This window comes from Salminus brasiliensis, chromosome 24 (assembly GCF_030463535.1).
Source record: "Salminus brasiliensis chromosome 24, fSalBra1.hap2, whole genome shotgun sequence".
NCBI classification, from domain to species: domain Eukaryota; kingdom Metazoa; phylum Chordata; class Actinopteri; order Characiformes; family Bryconidae; genus Salminus; species Salminus brasiliensis.
The window spans coordinates 25731873-25755582 of record NC_132901.1 but is presented as its reverse complement, the minus strand read 5'-3'; the positions used below and the strand labels follow the sequence as shown (position 1 = coordinate 25755582).

At 43.1% G+C, this 23710-nt stretch overlaps 1 protein-coding gene across 1 annotated transcript in view; it reads right to left on the bottom strand.

Annotated features, from left to right (window-relative positions):
• eys (eyes shut homolog) overlaps positions 1-23710 on the bottom strand; it is a 334776-nt gene that overhangs the window by 136478 nt on the left and 174588 nt on the right. The window contains exon 31 of the mRNA XM_072669909.1: positions 20456-20666. Coding sequence (XP_072526010.1) covers positions 20456-20666 — 211 coding nt within the window. The remainder of the gene's footprint in view (positions 1-20455; positions 20667-23710) is intronic.

Genomic DNA, 23710 nt, shown 5'->3' with positions numbered 1-23710 from the left:
ATTGGGGGGGACTGAAGACTAGGTCTTGTGTTTTATTCTAATTAGCAGTGGCTCTGAGAAAGTAGGCTGTCTCGTGCTGCTGCTTTAAATGCGCTGTTCAAAGCCGCTGCGGCCCAGCTCATCACGTCCCTACTGGGGAAGTCCACCTATCATGTTCAAACACAGGTAATAATGAGAAGATCTGAACCCCAATAAAACGGAAGGCATTATATATTCAGGGCAAAGTTTCAAAGGATGCAATCCTCAGCGTGAATCTCACTCCGACCTAAAGCAACAGAATGGCAGTAATAGTGGACTGTGTCCTCCGTGATCTACATAAAATGATGAGGACTCTGCAATGCTGAGCACAGGATAAGGCAGTGACTCTAGCCTCCAAAATGAGGTCTCCATCCACAAATATGGTAGACAGGTTTGGACAGGCTTCAGTGAAGGAAGGCATGAAATACCAGCCAACTAAATGAGAAACATTTAGAGAGCATTATCAGCTTGGTAACCACTGATATGACACATGCATAGAAAAAGAAATGTTTGTGGACACCCCGTCCACATAATAAATGCATTCCACTACTTTAAGTTGCACCAACTGCTGATACATATTTGTCTAGTCCCTGTAAGACTATCTAGAGCAGATACATTTGAACCTATTGAACCTATTTTGGGATGAGTTAGGGAGTTGGGGATGATGAGTTGGGGTGGTGATCATCCAACATCCTGACCTGACTAATGCTCCTATCACTGAATGCAATCAAATCCTCACAGCTATGCTCCTCCAAAATCTACTAGAAAATGACTAGCCTTTTTCCCTGGACAGTAGAGAAAGTTACAACAACAAAAGCAGGATAAACTCATTTTTTAATACCCTGAAGCAATGAACAAGCAAGTGTCCCAATATTTTTGTCTATCTACTATATATATATATTGGAAATCTTTGAAAGTTTGAAAAGCAGTCTGCAGGAAGGTTGCTCTCCAGGAGCAGGGTTGGAAAAGCCTGGTTTTAACCCCTAAGGTTAAGTATATAGTCATTATCTCTAATTGTAACTGTATAGTTTGGCATATTTGATATTTTTAAGACCCTCAGGGTTCGGTTATGACATTGCAGTAAATGTGACAGTAGTGTAGTTATGAGTGAAGTAAAGAACTGAAGTGTTGACCTACTGTACATACAGGGTGGTTATGCTAATTCTAAGCATTAGAAGTAACAGTATATCAGTATCAATGTATTAAGTGTGACGAGTGTTGCATCCAGGCTCGAAAGCTGGTGAGTTTTACCAAATCTGAGTCCTCTACAAAAAGCTACAAACTTACTACAAAAGAATGCATTTCTAAGTGAAATATGGACAGTTATGCAATCAAATCCTCACAGCAATGCTCCTCCAAAATCTACTAGAAATCTACTAGCCTTCTTCCCTGGACAGTAGAGAAAGTTACAACAAAAGCAGGATAAACTCTTTTTTAATACCCTGAAGCAATGAACAAGCAGGTGTCCCAGTATTTTTGTCCGTATACTTTATCTTGTAAAAAATCTTTGAAAGTTAGGAAAGCTGTTATGTAATGTTGATGATCCGAAGTCTGCAGGAAGGTTGCTCTCCAGGAGCAGGGTTGGAAAAGCCTGGTTTAACATCTAAGGCTAATTATTTAGCCATTATCTCTAATTGTAACTGTATAGTTTGGTGTATTTGGTATATTTGAGTCCCTCAGGGTTCGGTTTTGGGGCCTATGACATTGCAGTAAATGTGACAGTAGTGTAGTTATGAGTGAAGTAAAGAACTGAAGTGTTGACCTACTGTACATACAGGGTGGTTATGCTAATTCTAAGCATTAGAAGCAACAGTATATCAGTATCAATGTATTAAGTGTGACGAGTGTTGCATCCAGGCTCGAAAGCTGTTGAGTTTTACCAAATCTGAGTCCTCTACAAAAAGCTACAAACAGTTACTACAAAAGAATGCATTTCTAAGTGAAATATGGACAGTTAAATTGGAAGAAAAACCCTGTAATCCATCTACCATGCTGTCATTTTGACAGATTCCAAAATGTTGCTAGCTTTTTCAATGGAACCGTGACCCCGGGTCCCAAGAGGTACAGGCCGACGTCAGTGCCTGCTAGCTCACAGCTTGACTTCATGCTATCTGTCATCTGGTACTGGCAGTAAGTTTGCTGTTTGCCAGCGCATTTGAAGTTAACCTTTTAAAATCATGCACATTAACTGCTCGCCACGGCTGCTCTTTATCCTGTATGACAGTAGGCAATTACGAAGCTGCTTTCAGTAAAACTTCCCACATCGCCAGGCTGATTGAGGGGAGCGACTCGGCCAAACCTGAAAGACCGCCTGTGACTTGATCAATTTGATCGCTGCACTGGAGGGGGCTTTGGGTTGACATGCACTCATTTGCTTCAGTCTCCAGGATTTCTGTCCTCTGAGCCTTTTAGATTGAACTGTGCTGTATATGCTGCAATTGTAGCTCATGGCTGCTGAACAAAGACGTGGGTGATAGCAAGCCAAATAATAATAATAATAAACATTTGTTGTGTGGATCGCTCTCCGCTGGTGCGCAACGTGGCGTTATATGAGTTTTCATATAATAGAGTGCAACAGAATAGTAGAAGAAGTTGTTCACGATTCCACATTATTGAGGAATAATCTGCAGCAACAATGGAAAAAGGAGTATATGATCTGAATATGCTCTTAAATATGTTCATATGCAACTGTCAATCTCCACATCTGCAACTTATAGCTATGTAGAAACTATAAAGTTGATTATATTATATATATATATAGTCCTGCAGTCTGCCTCTCTTACCCACATCAGTGAAAAGTGGGAGGTTCTGAAGAGCTCACTGAACTCTATTTTATCATTTCCTCCCTCCTAGATCTTCCTCCATCAGCTGTGAGTGGTGTTATTATTGAACAGTGGAAGAGTTTAGGAGGAACAGCTCACAGAGAGCAGCTCAGCCACCGAGTGTCTGTCAGACCACGTAAAGTTACAGAGCGGGGTCAGGGCCGAGTGCTGAGCTCAGAGCAGAGTGCAGAAAAGCCTCCAACTGACTCAGTAACTGCAGCAGAGCTCCAGACCTGCTGCCGCTGGTAGAGCTTAGAGCAAAGAGGGACCGGCTCCTTATTATTAATGCCTATGGGTTTAGAATCATTCAGTAGAATATGTGCCCTCCCACACAGCACACACTGTTCTGGAATGGTTTGAAGAACATGAGGGAGGGTTCAAGGTATTGTCCTGGCCTCTCAGTCCAATGGAGCATCTGTGAGATGAAGCTGCAAGATGTAAAAGATCTGCTGCTGTGAGATACCACAGGGCTCCATCAGAGGTCTTTTAAATTGGTGTCGATACAGTCATAAAAGCTACTGTAGGTGGAATGTGTAGGTGTCCCAATATTTTTGACTGTGCAGGAATCTGCAAACCCTCCAAAACTGTAATTGCTGAGTTGAAATAGCTTTATTTTTTAATAGTGTTAATCACATGATCGAACACGTTTCAGTGCCTGGATTGTTGTTGCAGTTGTTGTGGGGAATTGTAGCAAATCCATTAACTTCTTTTACAGACTACTGAAAGCTAAAGCGAAGAGGAGAGCTGTGAATTCCCGCTGAGTCTGTTTGTACAGTCAATCACACAACAGCTCTTTCCCATTTATGATGTTTTTACGTTTTTAAGTCAGTCCTTTCACCGGTGGGTGTGGCCACAGTGACTCCCGCCACCTATAACATCATCATGTGCATACCCTCTATAAGTTGTACACCGGTATACGTTCACCTGCAACTGAAGAGCAGCCAGCCTACTTTTCCCTTTGAGTAATTGCCAAAGATTAAAAACCTGGTGGCTGTGAGGCATTTATCAATATTTGCCCTTAAATCTTCATAATGCAGACGCGGTGTTCTCCTACGCGGCTGCAGGCCAGCAGCGCGCTTTGACAGGGATAAAAGCAATGGAGTAATTGTGGAAGAAATAGCCGGGCTGCTGCCGGCCCCTCTGCTGTACCACACAATGGGACCAATGCCTCGGCAAAGCAAAAGCACGGGGAATTATTGGGAACAGAGAGGCTATGATCTTGGAATTAATGAGGATGAATGCGGGGCGGCTATGAAGGTACGTTCCCTCCACTCTCCTCCCTCTCTCCAAGCTTTTCCAGACGGTTTGGGCAGCAATGATGATGGAAAATTAGCCCTCAGAGACGGAGCCATTCATTAATTTCAGCTCCTTGTTTGGACTGATGTAAGGCTTTGATGCAGTCAATGGCAGCTGCCAGGAGGCACAGGCATGCCTCATTAGCAGTTAGTGCCAGCTCTCTTTCCCCAGACTCCACTTTAGCCACTAAGTTGCGGCGTTAGGAAATCTCTGGTTAAGCTCTGGAAAGGGGGGATGGGTTGGGGGGCTGCAGTCCTAAAACACTGACCTGAATGACTTTGCCTGAAATTGGTCAGTATGGGCAGCTTGTTTTAAAGTAGATTAATAGGGTCATGTTGGGTTCGATTACTGTGATGTTCACATAATACAAATGAGCCAAAACATTATGACCACCTCATAAAAAGTTGAAGAATGTTAAATATCTTGAAGCAAACAGTCGGTTCTAGTAGTCGACATGATGGATGTGTGAGACCTAAGCAAATTTGAAGACCTGAGCAACTTGAACACCATGTAGAACACCCTTCAAACCTCTATCCACCATCAGAAGTGTCTACTATGGATGCCCAAGTGTTGGAACTGGACCTTGAAGCAATGGAAGAAGGTTGTCTGGTCAAACAACCCAATGACCTTGGGTTTCGGACATTTCTGTAGACATCAATTTGACCCCTACCAGGTACAATCCTTCATGTTCATGGTATTCCCAATGGCAGTGGTCTCCTTCAGTAGAATATGTGCCCTTCCAAACAGTACACATTGTTCTGGAATGGTTTGAAGAGCAGGAGGGAAGGTTCAAGGTCTTGTCCTGGCCTCTCAGTCCAATGGAGCATCTGTGAGATGAAGCTGCAAGATGTAAAAGATCTGCTGCTGCGAGATACCACAGGGCTCGATCAGAGGTCTTTTTAAATTGGTGTCGATACCATGGTGGGTTAAAACGGTTTGGTGGCATCTGAAGGACCAACAGCAATTGAGTGCCTTAGGAGAGTTTTCCATTGGCTTTGCCTTTTAATTGAACAGCTACAGTGGGCTCAGTTTTTTCCCCACCTGTTTTCGGAGTGTGACTTCACCACTTAGTGATCTGCCAAACATTTTATAACTGCAGAGCTCCAGACCTGCTGCTGTTAGAGCTGCAAAAGGGGGATCGGCTCCATATTAATGCCTATAGGTTTAGAATGGGACGTCATAAAAGCTCCTGAAGGTGGAACGTATAGGTGTCCCAATACTTTTGTCTGTGCAGGAATCTGCAAACCTTCCAAAACTGGAATTGCTGATTCCGGCAACCATTTGAAACAGCTTTATTTTTTAATAATGTAAATCACATGCTGCGGGATACCACAGGGGTCCATCAGAGGTCTTTTAAATTGGTGTTGATACCATGGTGGGTTGAAACGGTTTGCATAGATATGTTTTCACACTGTTTTCAGATGGGCTCATACAGGTTTGCTGGCTTTGCCTTTTAATTGAACAGCTACAGTGGGCTCAGTTTTTTCCCCCACCTGTTTTCAGAGCGGACTTCACCACTCAGTGATCTGCCAAACATTTTGGTACCTGGATTCCAGCTGTTTCTGTGAATTGCAGCAAATAATCCATTCGTTTCTCTTATCTTTAGCTTTTAGAACCTAAACATTAGAGTACATTTACATTTAAGGCATTCAGCAGACACTCTTCTCCAGAGCGACTTACCAAAGTGCTTTGCTATTTACCCAAGAAAAACCTCAGCTAGTTTAAATAGACTGATAATTAAAATATTAAAAATGTTTAGACTCTACTAAACACAAGTCAGTAAGAAGACCATAGTACTCTTCTCTTCGCCTGAGTACTCTCAGAAGAGGAGGGTCTTCAGTCTGGGTTTGAAGACAGCGAGTGTTGGACTCTGCTGTTCGGACACCCAGGGGAAGTTCGTTCCACCACTTCGGTGCAGGACAGGAAAAAGCCTGGACGCTTGTCTTCCGTGGATCTTCTGTCTGTACTATATATGTGTGCATGTCCTCCGACAGCCCACGGACAGGGATGGAACTGAGCAGTACCACTGGAAATCGTGGGGGCAGCGTAGCCAATATTTCAAGCAAAACAAGACCACTGCTGTACAGAAACTCTGAAGAGGAAACTCTGGCAGAAAAGAAACTTGCAAAGTATTTAAAGGCCTCACAGACCACCGCAGTCTACCCCGCGGCCTCTGGTCTTTTATTTAGTACGTACATTAGCAGGGCTGCCTTCACCATCTACATCTTCATTGCTGAACTGCCCTCTAGAGAATGCATTGCTTAACATCCGTGCCAATGTAAAGGGGGCAGTGACGTGATCATTTTTGTACGTAAAGGGAGTAAAAATGACCCATAAGAGTGGATTGAATTCCTATAATGGGACTGAAGCACCCAGAATGAACCTTCACAAAGCATCACAAGCAAGGCCTGCAGATCTGGAGCATGTGTTTAATATGCGAGCTGCTAGCTGACTACATTATTTGCATTGCTAAGCAGCCAATCATTATGAGTTGTCAGGTTATGGTGCCTGCAACATAGGAGAAGGACCAAGCAAAAAGCAATGCATGTTAGAAAGAATTCACAAGGGATGCAGCCAAGCTAGCACCTCATTTAACAGAGTGGTTCAGTGATGACCCAAGGATTGCTGGAGGTTCGAAGGTTCGCTGGTCATGCTGCTTGCCATCAGCATCCAGAGACCAGAAGAGCACAACTGGCCTTGTTCTGTTCTAATAGAGGCCTGTGGTGACTCTCCACATCACTTCACTGTGAGGGAGGCACCTGTGCATTGGTTGCCTGGTGATGTTGCATCAGCAGCCATTGGAAAAGAGGCGGTGACGCAGGAGTCCGAGGAGGCATGGGTCACAGTCCTCACCCTTTCAGTATCGGGAGAATTATATATGATATGGGGAGAGTAGTAATAAGTGGGTGAAGCAATTGGGCAGGAAAATTGGGTTAAAAAAAAATATGGGGGGAGGGGGTTCTGTGGAAAAGAACCCATCAAATGAACTAGTCACGCAAAAGCCCTGTATCTCCATTTTTTTCCTTTACATAATTTAAATAATGAAATAACAGGTGTGGTTTGTGTCACATTCAAATCTCAAGACGAACGGACTAATGGAAATGCCCCAAAATTACCAGAAATTTAATAATTTTACATCACCATCCATTAAAAGTTTAATTTACAGTTTTTTTTTCACAAGATTTTGGTGAGGCGACACCATGCTACCCCTTATCCACACATCAGCCTTTTTCCATCAGACTTCTGCAATATTTAGTTATGAATTCCATCACAAAATATGAAAAAAACTTGAAATGACTTCCTAAGTCATAAGTACCTGCTTTTGCCAGAGGTTAATAAAAGCAAAAGTGATGAAGAGTGTATCTAAGACCTATAAAGCACAGACTAATGGATTCTGTATAAAAAAGGTAACAGACTGATTGTACTATAATGATCAGAAATGTTCTCCCCACCCCCCATACACACAGACCCCTCGGGATCCTCATACTAATACATGCAAAATACCTGAATACTACTGCGCTAACAGACAAGCGATGAGGCAGCCATTACATTAAAGTTTCAGCCCTGAAAGCCCTCATAATTCACTGTAATGAAATAGATTGAGCAGATTGAACCTGTGATGAATAATTCAATGATAGTTATGCGATTAAAGTAATGAGCATTTTCTTTTATTGCCGTCTGATTCATGCGCCGCCAGTAAATACACGCATTAGGTTTGTGTAGCACACTGTTCATTAGCCTGGGATACATCTGAGGTTTGTGGACAACTTGGCAAATGGCCTTTCCTACTGAATCACACTGGATCAGAAACGGACGGACCGTCAGACGGATTGCTTGTGTGCAGAATGCAAAAGTTGAAATAATTGTGGGCCGGTTTTATTTATTTACTAAGCGTATATCAGTACACACATCCTCTAGAGAACACACCCATGCAGGTTTTAATACACATATACTTAGGTTGGCTGAATTTTATATACTAGGAAATGTTTAAATATAAAATGTGGCAAATTGGAATACAACACTTTTCTATTGTAAGTGAAATTCATTTCTATCTGAAACATTTCCATCTGCAGAAAATGTCATATTTTAATGTCCAAACTTTCAAAATGCAGCTAGTTTTGTAGATGATTCACACAGTACACTAAAAAAACAACTATAATAATGCATTCTAATAGCCAAAATCAACATAAACAATATTATATAATACTATAAATATATATAATAAATATATAACTCTTTGTTTTGTTTGTTTTTTGATGAAACTCCATAACTTTGGTCTAGTTTACAGTAGATTCTATAATACATTTACAAAAACAAACAAAAAAAGCAATGGCATAGTACATTGCACCAAAATGACAATTAAAAATGTCTAAAAAACAAACAAACAAAAACAAAACACCAATCAGTTAAAAAGGAAATTGATATTGCACTTTATAATCCATGTTATTTAAGCTGTAATTAACAGCAATAACGTTCCCAAATGAAATTAACCAAATAGACAGTTCAGCAATCCAAATGTAGCTAGAAAGAACACTTTCTCTGAACATTATTTTTAGCTAAATTTATATAAATTATGATTTAACCTTATTAACTTTAATTATGGTTTACCTCAAGATACCTCACAAATTCACAGTTTGGTCCCAATTTCTTTCTTTCTTTCTTTCTTTCTTTTCTTTTTTTTACACTTTAAAGCCTCTATTGTGGCTACTGGGTCAATTTTCCAATTAGCCAATTTCCATTTTCCTGTTCAATACACCAATTAACCCCAGCGGAAAAAGCTTTCATGCTCCAAAAGTAATTAAAAATAATTTTTAAACTTTCAAATGGATTCATTTGACCCGCAGCATAACAGGAGGGTTAAGCTTGCTTTTCTCTTTAAGCATTTCCAATTCCAGTTTTGTTCGTTAAAGAGCGAAAAGGTCTTATTAATACGTGTATAAATAAAAGCTGCAGAGAAATATGAACTGTAGGGCTTTTGTGCTATACATTAACCTGTACACCCCCAATGTGAGATTATTAAAAATAGTTCATATTGACTAAAAGGAAAAACGTATGTATGGTTTTATGATCTGCACCTTATTTATTACCATGAATGCTGGAGATTTCACGCTGTTATTTGCACCGCATCCCAGATAGCACATAATTACACTAAAAAGACACTGTGGACAGGCAGGTAGGGTACATTGTGTGGTTTGAGGCATGAATCTAGATCAGCCAATCAGAGGGAGCACGATCCACTGCATCATTTACAGAAGAACGGGTCACTGGAATTCAAGCTCAGCTTCATATATTTTAATATTCAATAATATTTAACAGCTTTTAAGTGCTTCTTTTTTACACTGCTTCAAAGTGTAAAATGGGACCAAACTGTGAATTGTGAGGTAAACCATGATCTGTAAGGGATGAAAATTTGAATTTTGTTAAATAATAATTTATATAATTAGTCAGTGTTACAGATTAATATTAATTCCATGGCTACACACACTGATGTATCTGTAGATTATTATTAAATATTAAAATATATGAAGCTGAGCTTTGTTTAGTATTCTCTCGCTCTGAGGGCCAGAGGGGTATATAAAGCCTCCCAGCATTGAGCTGTGGAGTAGTGGAACAATGTTATCTGGAACCCATCCAATACTTTTGGGGATGCGGTGAGGTGATCATCACCCTGGCTTCACTAATGCTAGTCACTGAATGCAATCAAATCCTCACAGCAATGCTGCTAAGCAATGCTAAGAAACATATGGTAGAAAACTTTTCTTCTGTGGGACAGTTTTTAATACCCTTAATTTCTAAAGAAGCGATAAATGAGCAGCTGTCCCAATACTTTTGTCCATATAGTGTGAACTCCGTGATCTTGCTTCAAAGAAACAGAGAAACAAAAACAAAGCTCAGCTTCATATATTTTAATACTTAATAATAATATGGGAGGGTGAGGACTGACACATGCCTCCTCAGACACATGCTCAACCAGCCATCGGTAACCCAGTAACAAGCAAGAGCCAAAACATTAGGTGCTGACTGGCTCTGGAGTGGACTAAAAACCCTGCCACTATGACCCAAAGATCACTGGTTTGACTCCAGAGTCATGCTGCCTGCCATCAGCAGCCAGAGCCTGAGAGAGCACAACTGGCCTCGCTCTCTCAGAGTGGGTGGATGGCGCCGTCTCTCTCCCCACATCACTTCAGTGTGATGCTTGCTGATGCTTCTGAGCCGGGTACCCAGTGCTGTGCTCTCTCAGGCTCTGGCTGCTGATGGCAGGCAGCTTAAGCCTGGATTCAAACCAGTAATCTTTGGGTCATAGTGGCAGTGTTTCAGTCACTCGGTCAATATCCCACCTCATAGCGCTCCCTCTTATGCGTTATTGCTTAGCGTGACCCTCTTTGCCACAGTTGCATTAGTGAAGCACTGCACTGTGGCTGTAATGCAATCCTAAAATACAGCAACCCCCTACTGGATAAAGCATTCACAGGCCAACCTACACCACCACGGACATCTTAATAAACACCAAGGGTCCCCGACACACTGCTGGAACGCAACGCCCGGGACACGGCTGTGCAGTCAGGCTACAGCTCGTGAATGGTGCTCATGAATATTCACGATCTGCTCTGGCGACATTAGCATGACACCGTGTTTCATAAGACTGGAGCTGTGCAACAGAGCCCCTCAGAAGCATTAAAGAAAAAAAAGGACACCGAACAATTAGACAACGGCAGCGCAAATGTAAACAAACCACTGACCCTGTTTATTATTGCGTAGCCTAGTCTAATTACGGGGGTCTGGTAGCGTGCAGAAGCGAGCGAACAGAAGACAAGCCAGCTCGGTTAGTTTCGTCAGGAGGCTTAACAGAGCTCGGAGAGGAACGGGTTGATAATTAAAAAGTACACCGCCGCGGAGTGTAACACTCAAAATGGATTTGTGCAGTGGGCGACCAACTGGGAGATGCTCTCTGTCACACCCCCCCCCCCCCCCCCACAAGTTGATTTCAAGGGGCACGGTTTATGTCATTTAATCTCCTGGCGCTGTCGGTGGCAGGTGATAGCGAGTCCCCGTGCACTGTGGTGATCACTTCAGGAAAGGCCCCTCGTGCCGTGATTAATCTCCACTAAGCTCTCCACCAGCCAGGCCCACCAGATTTCCCTCTGCCTCTGCTACGACAGGTTGTCATAGTCTAGCATACTCTGCAAAACCAGACCCAAGCTTCAAGACCCACTTCTTTCAACCAAGATTGAAACACTGATTTAGTCTCGAGTAGTTTGTGTATACACTATACGGACAAAAGTATTGGGATATTAGGTGACGACTGGTTCTGAGTGGACTAAAACACTGCCACTGTGACCAAAAGATCACTGGTTTGAATCCTGAGTCATGCTGCCTGCCATCAGCAGCAAGAGCCTGAGAGAGCACAACTGGCCTCGCTCTCTCTTCTTGTTAAAACAAGATCACCGATTAGTCTCTAGTAGTTTGTGTATACACTATCCGGACAAATGTATTGGGACACCTCAGTTTCTCTCATTTTGAAATCTAGAGTATTAAGAAACAAAAAAGTCTGCCCAGAAGACAGGATGTTGGACGATCACCACCCCACCACATCCTCAACTTCCAAAAGTACTGGATGGAGGTCCACCAACATCCATCATTCCAGATAACACAGTTCTTCCACTGCTCCACAGCTTAATGCTGGGGGGCTTTATACCCCTCTAGCCCAATAGTGTGCCAATTGGTTCATGTCCATCTGCTCCAGAGTGTCTTATTCTATTGACAGTACAGGGACTGTACAACTGTGCAACTTCATTTGAGCAATGGGTGCAACTTAACATAGCTAAACGCATTCATTAGAAGGGGTGTCCACAAACATTTGGACAGGAAGTGTATGGTATTTTTAATGTTTTTTTTGGCTGTTTCAGCTTGTTGGTTTTATTATCGGTTAACTTTATTGATCAATTAATTCCATCATTATTTTGTAGGTGAGTATTAGCATCCAGATATTGTCCCATGATGCACTGTGGTTAGTAGACAAGCTCCAAAAACCTACATTTATCAGTTTCTTTATCCAAATATTACTGTCCCTAGATTTTTTAGACAGAGGAAGGAGGAGTATATTAAAAAAACCCTTGACCAGGAAAGCCCTAGTTGGTGGTATATCACCTCTTATCAAACAGGGTCCTGACCGAAGTTCACGAAGCCCTTTCCCTCAACCACCACCCTGTTACTTTAAAAGCACGGCCTCCTTCAAGGGCCAGGAGTACCGTGGCGTAAAGGCCATCACCAACCCGTCTTTAACTCTTTTCGACGTGTGAAAGAAGACGACAGGGCTCAACTAAGTTCCAAGTCCTTTTCCTCACTCTCTCTAAAGTGGGTTCGGTGCCCGGCGCGTCTGAATAGGTAACGGAGCCGAGGGTGATAGCACAAAGAGCAAAGCGGAGGTTTTAACTCTGCGCCTTGCGAAGCTATTCTTAGCTGCACCTAGGGCACTGGATGTTTTTAGAGAGCGACCTACATAGACACATTCATGAGACCTCGTTAGTTGCTCCGAATGCCATCGGTATTTATTCCACGGCAGCGTTGGTGTGGAAGTGTGGAACGGGCGACTGGATCTGTTGTCATCAATTACCGGGCAATACCTGACAAGAGCAGATTAAACTCGGGCAGGACAGGCTGACCGCGGGGCTAATGAACTGAAGAGAACAGAGGAATAACGACCCGGCCGGACGTCCGGCGCGCCCTCATCTGCTCGTTAGTGAGGGCGTGAGATCTCGTTTCCTTTGAAGGAGATATGACCCTGGCTTCATAAACCACGTCACCAACCAACACCAACACGAGCTCTGCACGCCTCATGTGCTAGTGCTTCGTCTGGAGTTGACCCAGCTGTGCTGCCGTGGATGAGGGTGGAAAGGGATGAAAGGAAGACTGGGGAAAGCTCATGCATGGAGTAGTATGTAGCAGGTGCAAGAAGAAGATCTCATTACAGAGATGGACCTTCAGGCTGGTCTTCTGAACCAATCTCGAACAATTCTTGCATGTCACAGGACATGAAAGTGCTTTTAAATGTGGTCTGGTGTGGCCACTTGTGTCCGTGTAGCCATCACTGATGGATGGATTTGGCCAACTTGCTTCCTGTTCTGTTGGCCTACAGGTTCCTTAGTGTAAACTATAAGGATCTGCATGTGGGTTCACACTTCATGCCCTTATTTTTTTATACTTATAAGATATGAAATATTAGTTTTAACAACATAATTTACATTTACATTACATTTATGGCATTTAGCAGACGCTCTTATCCAGAGCGACTTACAAAGTGCTTTGCTATTTACCCAAGAAAAACCTCAGCTAGTTAGAATAGACTAATAATTCAAAGATACCTCTAAGCTTAGACATTACTAAACACAAGACAATAAGCTGACTATAGAACTCTAACCGTCCAAGTACTCTCTGAAGAGGTGGGTCTTCAGTCTGCCGTTGAAGACCGCGAGTGACTCGGCCGTTTGGACACCCAGGGGAAGCTGGTTCCACCACTTTGGTGCCAGGACAGAAAAAAGCCTGGACGCTTGTCTTCCACAGATTTTGAGGGATGGCGGGTCGAGCCGAGCCGTACTTGAAGCTCGAAGGGCTTTAGGTGCGGATCGGCTTTTTGATCATTTATAGTAATAAAGCTTTAATGGTACTGTACTGGAGGTACGTTATGATAAATTTGCAGGATATCAATATTATGCATGATAATTGGGCCAAAAGTGGAATAATAACTAAATTAAATCCAAACTGGGTCTTCATTAGTCAAGTCAAGTCAAATTTATTTGTATAGCTTTTTACAACTGTTGTCATCACAAAGCAGCTTTACATAATCAGTAATTAGTAAAGACATGAAGGATCAAAGACCCCCAGTGAGCCCCAACGACAACAGTGGCAAGGAGAACCTCCCTCAGAGCTGGAGGAAGAAACCTTGGGAGGAACCAAGACTCACAAGGAGGACCCGACCCGTCCTCCTCTGATCAGAACTATTGATAAATTATTGATAAAAATTACCAAACCAGATACAGCAGATAGTTAATAGTGGTGATATTATTAATAGTGCAGATAGTTAAGAGTGCATTTAGGTTTGAACATGGTCATTAAACAGGTAGCAGTGGTAGGAGGGTGTGCCGCTGGTCTGGTATGGGTGGTGGTGGTGGGTGGGGGGCCTAATGGTCGGACTGGTAGGTGGCAGCTCGTCTGATGCAGATAGAGGGGACCTCAGTGGGCAGTCTTCCAGCAGGTCGGGCTGGGTGTCCATTTAATAGGACTTTTAAGGCTATTTTAAGCCTGATCCAGTCACAATCCTTAGTTTTTCCCGCTGTGTACTAAAACACCATCCTTAATACTTTATATGTTCAAATGTCTGTGGACACTAGGGGTGTCCCAGTCAGCTTATTTTGCCCCCCAAGCTGATCAGAGTCTCTTAATGCTGAGTATCAGCCTTTGTGCTTGTTTAAATAAAAATGATATAAATAAATAATCCAGCCTCACAGTTTAGATCAGACGAGCTGCTGATTAATCTGATCAGTAAAATCTCAGTTTCTATAATCAGACATTCTTGACTGACTGATTTAATTTAGTCGGGACTTCTTTTCTTAAAATGATGTTTTATAGTGTTTAATATCTTCTAATCCAGTCTGACCAATCAGCTTCCAGCTTCTTTACAACACTGCAGTCTAATCACCTCCTGTGTATGTGAGTGTAGTAGTATTGTATGGGTCTACTGGTGTGTAATAGCTGGTTTATAGTGGGTGTGTGTGCTGTGTGTGTGTGATTGGGGTTTCTATAGCGTGTGTGTGTGTGTGTGTGTGTGTTAGCATTAGCATTAGCCTCCACTTGGCTCTGAATGGGTTCTACAGTGCTGGTTTATAACCAGAGAAAGGCGAGTGGTCGGTTCTCCGGTTCTATATATAAAGGGTCAGATATTATGGTCTGTTTTCAGGTTCCACTGTAAAATAGCTCCACACTGCAGAACCTCAACTCCTTTATTTACCTTCTGAGATCGTCCGTACCACTGCTACCACACTGCAGCCGGCTGGGCTATAGTGTCCGTTAATGATGCCTTGAGGACAACAGATGGCGCTCTGATCCATTCAAATATGCCTGAATCGACCCCGACCCAGAGTGGACACTCCCTCTGATGAATGCATTCGGATACTTTAAGTCACACCCACTGCTGACACAGATGTTCTAATAATAAACCTGCGGTTTAAGGGGTTCAGCTTCCTCCGGAACAAATATCGCACCCTCTATATTACCAAGTCTAGACAAATGGAGCTCCTGTGGGCCGGGTGGACAGCCCACTGTCCTCTGCACATCGACTTTCCACATCCTACGCTCATTGATTTCTATGGAGACCACATACAGATAATTAACTGCCCCTTTCCCCAGGGCACAGACTCCATCCACAGACATGCTCGTCTTTCACAGTTCTGGCTGCAGCCAGTCAAACTCTCTTAGCCTATCGCTGCATGCGGTGCACATTGCTTTGTTGAGCGTATGCATTTGCTCGTTTGTCTGAGAGTTATGCATTTCATGTGCTTTGGTTGGGAATTCTGGATTATGCTCACTTGCTACACCCGCACCACGCTCAGGCCTGGACTGGTACTGCGAGAGATGTCATCGCAGGCCCTATTGATTTCTGCTTCACCTTAAATAACTCCCAGAATCTTTAGATACATTTCCAGAAGCGTAACACTGGGACCCCGGCCGCTCGGCGCAAGCCTCACATTTGCACGGCTGACATTTGTCCCCTCCTGAAAATCAATGTGGATATTTTCCTGTTTCTTCGGAGCGGCTGGCTCGAATGCTAAGGGTTTCATTTTTGATGGATTGTGTAAATGCCAAAAAGCAATTAGTACATTCTTAAATCAATTTAAACACACACACACACACACACACACACACACACACACACACACACACTCATGCACTCCTCTCCAACTCTACTCTCTACACACACACTAAAAGGACAAATGTATTGGGACACCTGCTCATTCATTGTTTCTTCTGAAATAAAGGGTATTCAGAGTCCATCATCTGTCTCTACTGTCCAAAACAAAGGGCATAGTCGTGTCATGCCGCCATGCATTTCCTTCACCTCAATCAACAAACTACAATTCCCACAATTCCCCATCTCATGACGTCACCATCGCATCACCCACCTCAGCCAATCAGAGACAGTTTGAGAAGTACTACCAACCCTTTTGCTGTTGATTCTTGTCATTTGTTTGAAAGTATCTGCTTTGCCATTCAACATTACACACTGCTGTGAGGATTTGACTGCATTCAGCAACGAGAACTTTAGTGAGATCAAGATGTTGGATGATGATCATCACACCTCATCATCCCCAACTCCCCAACTCATCCCAAAAGTACTGGATGGAGCTCCACCACCATCCATCATTCCAGAGAACACAGTTCCTCCACTGCCCCACAGCTTCTCAATGCTGCTGAGGGGGTCTTTATACCCCTCCTCTAGCCCACACCAGGCCTGGCATTAGGCAGCATGGTGCCAATAGGTTTATGTTGTTTATCTGCTACAGGGAGTCCTATTCTATTGACAGTACTTCTTCTCTACAGGTATTAGACAAGCTGTGTGTGTGTGTCTGCTCTGTATTTCACTTACACACATTTTCAAACTCATTTATTTTTGTTTTTTCAGTTTTATTATTAGACTTCATAACTTTTATCAGACTCTGACAGTATGTAATATCTATTTTCCGTATGTTTGATTTATGGGCTGCCAGTCGCTTTTTGAACTTGAATTTTCTTGTTTATGGGTTATGGACCAGTGTGCCGATATTGCTGCTATGAGAGAAGGCATTATGCAATGAGGATAATAAGACAGCTGCCAAAATCAGATAAAGCTGCTTCATCTGAACTGGAATCAAGTCTTTTCAAGCAGAACGTGACTGACTGACACATTTACTCAGATATTATTCGCCGATTATCCTTTAAGCTGCAACGCTCCGCTGCCTTTTAAAGATACCCCTCCCTAGATGATTGGCTGAAGCAGCTTCAGCGCAGCGCAAATCTTCAGTCGTAAACGGATGCGCTGCCAGAACGCCGAAGCCTCAAAGGAAGAGGGGGAGGGGGGAATAATACTAAAACTGATGGGACTAATTACTGAAAACAATTAAATTAAAGGATTAAAGGATTTCTCCTCTCGGCAGGCAGTACAATATGCAGTCCATCCACTGCGGCTGCATGAGGCAGTACACCATAAACCCAACCGAAAGTGAGAAAAAGTAATCCTAACAATGTCTAAATGCAAAGCTTGAATAAATAGCATGTGATTTCCATAATATAATGGCTCTTTGTCTTCACAGAACAGCGAGAACTCAAGCCTGTATGGGAAAATAATTACTCACGGTCTCTAAAGAAAGACAAGAACTTGCTTTTCATTCATTAAGAACCAGGGCCGAGCACGTGATGAGGGGACCGGGTGAAATGAAGGAAGCAAAAATGGGACGCAATGGCTACTCAAATACTCTCAAACCAAATCCAAGCACTTCATTTTATTGGGAACACCTGTACACCTTCTGTCTGGGTCTGTTGGGACCCTCTGCAAAAGTCCACAGGAGGCCCCTTCAAACCAACCTTCATCATCAGCCACCATCATTATCTATTGTGGCAGCGAGGAGGCGGGGATCCATGGGTACCGCTTCCATGGGACCAGGCGCACCGCCTTAATGCTGCGGACTCCAGGTGGAGCATAAAGGTTATAATAGACCTCACAGAGAGAGAGAGAGGAGAGGAACGCATGGGAGTACTGCCTCGTTCCTCAGTAGAGAGGGTGTTAGGGTTTGCATTGAGCTCATCTTGGTTGACTACCGGGTTGCAGTAGCCATGCCCCTTCCCAGAAGATCGTGCCATACTATTTACATTTTATTTGATAGGGACAATGCACTTCAATCCACTTATCAAAACAATAAACAACAACCACCACCTACATTATTGGGCAAATGTACCTCTCTACCTCTTTGGTAGAATAGCCGCAATTAAAATGACAATACTGTCATTCAGTGATTCCCATGCAACCGCCAACTAATTGGACTAACTAACTGGTTCAAATCCCTAGACACCATCATGTCTTATGGCGGTCTAGAAGCCCCAAACCTTTATTACCACCATTACCTCGCAAATGTAAAATAAACTAAAGTACATATTAAAATAGATCAAAGATTGACATCGAACAAACATTATGCAGCGATATTCAAATCTCAGACCTACCATTGTTATTAGCCAAGCACTCAAAAAACATCCTTACTTCAATTTTACAACAGTGGCATCAACTCTGAATCGAATAAATAATGAAATTAATAAATACCAAAATTCTCACCAACCATCTACACTCCCATCTGGAACAATTCAGAATTTGTCATTAATAAAAGATCACTAAACTTCCCATCTTGGAATGACAAGGGTAATTGTAATTAACCCAGAAATATGGCATGAAAAGAAAAGCAGAAAAGAAAAGCATCTCAGAATGAACAGCATGTCCAACTTTGAGGAGGATGAGCTACAACAGGGTCCCACTGCCATTTCAGCCAAGAACAGAAAGCTGAGGCTGCAGGGGCTCAGCACAGCACAGGCTCACCAATAGACATTAAAGACTGGAGAATTGCAGCCTGGTCTGATGAATCAGGATTTCTAAGAATCATCAAACAGTTGGTATCAAACTGCATGAATCTACAGAACCCAACCTGCCTTATGTGAACAGTCCAGTCTGGTAAAGGTGGTGTCGTACATTTACATTTATGGCATTTATCAGATGCTCTTATCCAGAGGGACTTACAAGATTACTCATATTACAGGGGTGGGTCAGTGTAGTGTTAGGAGTCTTGCCCAAGGACTCTTATTGGTGTAGCGCAGCATACAGTCACCCAGACCGGGAATCGAACCCCAGTCTCCCACATGGTGTGGTAGCTCAGTGGCAGGTAGTGGTGTTATCTGTTGCACCACACCAACCACCGTAGTGTGGAGAAGTTTTACTTGGCACACTTTGGGCCGTTAATACCAATCATAGCCAATTGAAGGCCACAGACTATACGAGCATTGTTGCTGACCATGTGCCAGGTCCCCTCACGACCAATGTTTACTTCTTCTACGTCTTCTAACAGCTACCTCCAGATTCCATGGTGATGCACCAGATCAGAAAGCAACAGTGGTCTCAAACTGGTTTCAGGAACTTCACAATGAATTCAGTGTTCCTCAGTGCTGGATCTTTCCAGTCACTCTATCTGGATCCAACAGAACCCCTTTGGGATGTGGTAGGACAGAAGATTCACAGCATGAAAGTACTGCAGCCAACAAGTGTTCAACATATGCAGAACATATTCCAGCTTGCTGAAAAAGCATCCCAGGTGGCTCCTCATGGAGCTGCTTGAGGGAATGCCAAGAGTGTGTAAAGCGACAGTGAGGCAAACTGGGATTGCATTAAAGAATGTAAAAACTAATACTGTGTTTGGAAGCTCGTATTAATAATAAAAAATAAATTAAAAAAAGTTTTACACATGTGGCCAAAAGTTTGCGGACACTTTAACCTGCTGGGTGACGTAAATCCCACCTTCTCTGTACTTTGTGGAAGAGCGGTTCCAACCATTCTCTATCGGTTTCTCAGAGACACCCGGACAGTCGAACCCAACTGGCAACACAGTGTTAAACTGTGGGCTGTTTAGGGGGTCCCAGAGGACTGGTTTGAGAACTACTGCTGTGGAATTATGACCAAGCTTTACCACCCTGTAGTCTGGAGGAAAGATTTGGGTTTTTGCGGATCCAGGGAGGGCACTCTCAGCTCAAATGTTGAAGGCCAGCTGTGAGGTTTGATGGAAATCGTACATGTTACATCATACAGTATTCTTGGGTTGAATTGGGTGCTTTTAACTTGGCAGCAATAGTTTAGGAAACTCCCCCTTTCCTGGGGTAGGGTCTAAGATGACATGGTATTGGTGTGGACAGACAAGGACCTCAACCATATAATTTATTTATTTATTAATTTTTTAGATTAAACCCAACTGAGAGCCAGGCCTCATCAATCAAATCCAACCAAATGCTCTTGCAAACTTGAAACTGAAAGTGATTGCTAACAACCATGTTTCAAAGCTTTGGTGGAAAGCCTTCCCAGTAAAGTGCAGGGTCCAACCACAAAGTAATGCCTAAAGGTTTTTGGATGAATCCCTTATGAAGAATAGTGATGTTCAAGTGTCCATATACTTTTGGCCAAGTAGCGTAGCTGTAGTAATGTAAAGGGTGACATGAATGTGTGTTTTGTCACATATGTAAAAAAAAAATCTCCTGCCTACCAGTTGGATGCTGGACATCGAGGAGGTCATCCACTGGTGACAGGGTAAACGGCGAGCTGGGGACAGTGGGAGTAAAGCCCCACGGAGGCAAGGTGATACCATCCGTCTCCACGGCAACACAGCTGACAGTGTTGATGCCATCCACACAGTAGAAGCCATCGGGGCATGGCCGGAGCAAGCAGTCATCATAATTATACTCGCAGTTCCTGCCCTGCAGACAGAAAAGAAAGCCCCCTACTGTAAGACTGTAAGTGAAAAAGAGGGGCATTCAGTGGTCCGGTCAGCGTGTGAGGGACCTCTTTAACAGCTAGACAGTTGGAAGAGGCTGCGACATAAGAGGGGGCTTTAAAAATTGCAGCATTTGATCCTAAAATTACACAGCAGATGACAGCAAGAGAAGCCATGTTGGACCCTGTTTAGATGTGCTTTGGTGGGGGGAGCTCTCCAGGGTACTGAACGCTTCCTGTGTACTGATGACTACACTAATAATTAAAGTAGAGGGGAGGGGAAGGGTACTCTCTGTAATTTTGCAATGTAATGTAAAGATGGATGATGTTTCTATCAGACTGGTCTTCAGGAAACCCAAAAATGCACATCTAGAAGATGTAGCATAGGGAACACAGAGGACACAAGCTTGGCTCTTTGAGCACATTAGAATTCTGGAATGGTGCATTTCAGCTGAATAAGGGTGTAAATTAGCTTTACGTACGTGAGGCAGTAGGGCAATTACTGCAAAAGCCTGCAGCTGTACTGACCTCCTTGTGAACAGGACACTAAGGACCTCCCCCCGCCCCTCGAAGAGACATTTCTTGAGTCTGAACAACATACAAAGTCACATCAGAATATTAGGACCACCTACCTAAAAGTTGAACTAACCATTCTTCTGGCTCGGATGACACTAGACGTTGTGGCGTGGACTGTATTAGGGTGATGGAAGGTGTTCAGATATAGAGGTTAGCTTGCTCCATTGCTCTGCACTATTATTCCATTGGGAGGCCCTCAATGTGTGAGAAATCCAATCTCGATACACTTTCAACACTACAACCTCTAGAAAAGCCTGTGAAGTTAGCGGTTCCCATGATGCCATCACCCTTTTATTATTATTATCACCATACTTTTTTGGACATGAGTCAAATATCATCCCATATTTCTCATGGCAATCGTTTTGCACTCTGCAACAGCTGACTGGTGTGCTCGCTTAGTTATGCAGCAACGTGCAGCAAACCCTGTTGCAGGGCATCTGCAATGCCCCGGGCCGGGCTCATTCCAAACCAGGTGGTCGTAATATTCTAATGACTGTAACAGTGGGTGAAGGTGGTAGTATTTCGGAAACCACTAACTGCAAGGGGTGTTCTATAGCCACAACTGTAGACCAGTTAACTCCTATAATAAACAGCTTCCCTGACCTTGTGCAGTCCATGCCATGATGTCTTACTAGTGTCATCCAAGCCAAGGGTGGTTATACAAACTATTAGGTAGGTGGTCATAATATTGAAATATGACTATGTATACAGTGGTGTAGTTGTTAAATCTGTTAAATGTGTGAATAGACAGCCGACCAGATTTTTAAAAACAAATATTTTATGCAAGATAACTTTTTATCTCCATGTTTTATAGTTTTCACAAAATAAATAACACAAAAGGGCCTGAAGCAAATGTCTGGACACCATGCATGGTCAGTACATAGTCAGGTACACCCTCTGTAGGCTTTTAGGTCATATTAGTGCAGGTGTTGCTGCACAGTAGATCAGTGCATCATCACTTTCCCAAGGTCTTCTTCTTCTTGGTATCTCTGTTATCCTTGTATAGTCTTTTCCTGCTTTGTGGGCATCAGTTGTGTTAATGCTCAGAGTCCTCAGCAGCTGCTCAGAGAAGTCCTTGTCTGCTGGTTGTTGGGACGAGGTTTGAATGAGGGTCGAATAAGCCATAGCTCAGCTAATTAAGGCCTTGTTAAATGAGACCTTGTTAAATGTTATCCGAGAGCTGAAATCTCTCGCAGTGACCAGTGACTTTTACATGGTGCTGCTTTTCTATTTTCACCCCAAAATCATAAAAAACAAAGTTGACACTAATCTTGCTTAATATGTTAAAAGGATAGTGGACATTTTGACCAAGAGTGCCCAAATGTTATGAATGTTGTCATATGGGTTGGCTGGTAGAAAGGTCAATATTATGGTCTTCAATATTGGATACAATTATATAAAGGATCTGAAAAGAACAGAGGATTGAAATCACAGCAATTCTGGGAATTTAGGAAATGGCCATTAGATCTAAAGGCCAGAGCACACCCTCCAAAACATTCCAGGACAAAGCTGTTTTAGAAGGCTCTGAAAAATAACTGTGCGTAGCACACTGGGCAAATACCACCAAAAACAACAGCAGATCTTCGTTATTACAAAAATGGACAATAATGAGGCCGTGTATGTTTACAGCCCTATTCAGAGGGGATTAAATTTACATGGGGTGCTGGGGTATCTCTCTTTTTCATGGGAGGCTCCTCTGCGAGTTTTTTCCCTTCCAGATCAACCAAATCTGTTTTTTCTCCATCGTCCTCTGAGAACATTACAGACTGAATAACCCTCTGTTTTTTACTGTACTCTGCAATCGTTCGCTACTTTTGGACCCTTCCAGATTCACATCCCCATAGCTGCAACTGAGGAAGGGCGGATCTTCTGTAGGACTGTCCTATGAAAACTTCTTAGCAGCCTATTGATCACACAGATGGAACAGTCCAACCAGGACTCTTTTTTTCTTTTCTTTTCGAAGATAAATAATAATAATGATAAAAGCTACGATTTTTAAACTAATTCTGCTCTGGAGGTGTAATTGTCCACCTTTTTTGTGGTGCATTTGCGTGCCGAGAACTGCAACCAGGAAAGCTACATCAGTTGCATCCTCCAAAATGCCCTAGGCTGCATTTATAGGCTGCATACGAAGGGTCCTTCACTTTGGAACCAACTTCTATAACACAGCGGCTGCAACATAGCCTTTGGAACACAGATCGTGTTTTTCCAGGCATTCGCCTCAAGCCAGAAAATGGGCGTTTGGCCGCCCAAGCGCATGTGTCAGAGCTCCTCTAGTGGATAATAAAAGCTTTCTGGGAAAACTGGAGACTGGAAAATGAAGACAAGCCTGTGTTTTTCTTCTTCTTCTCACGGTTCGCATGATTGCAGAGCAGCACCGTCCAAAACGATGCCATTATTGATGTCCTTAGCAAAAACGAGCTAAACAGTGGAATCGGTGAGAAGTTCGCTA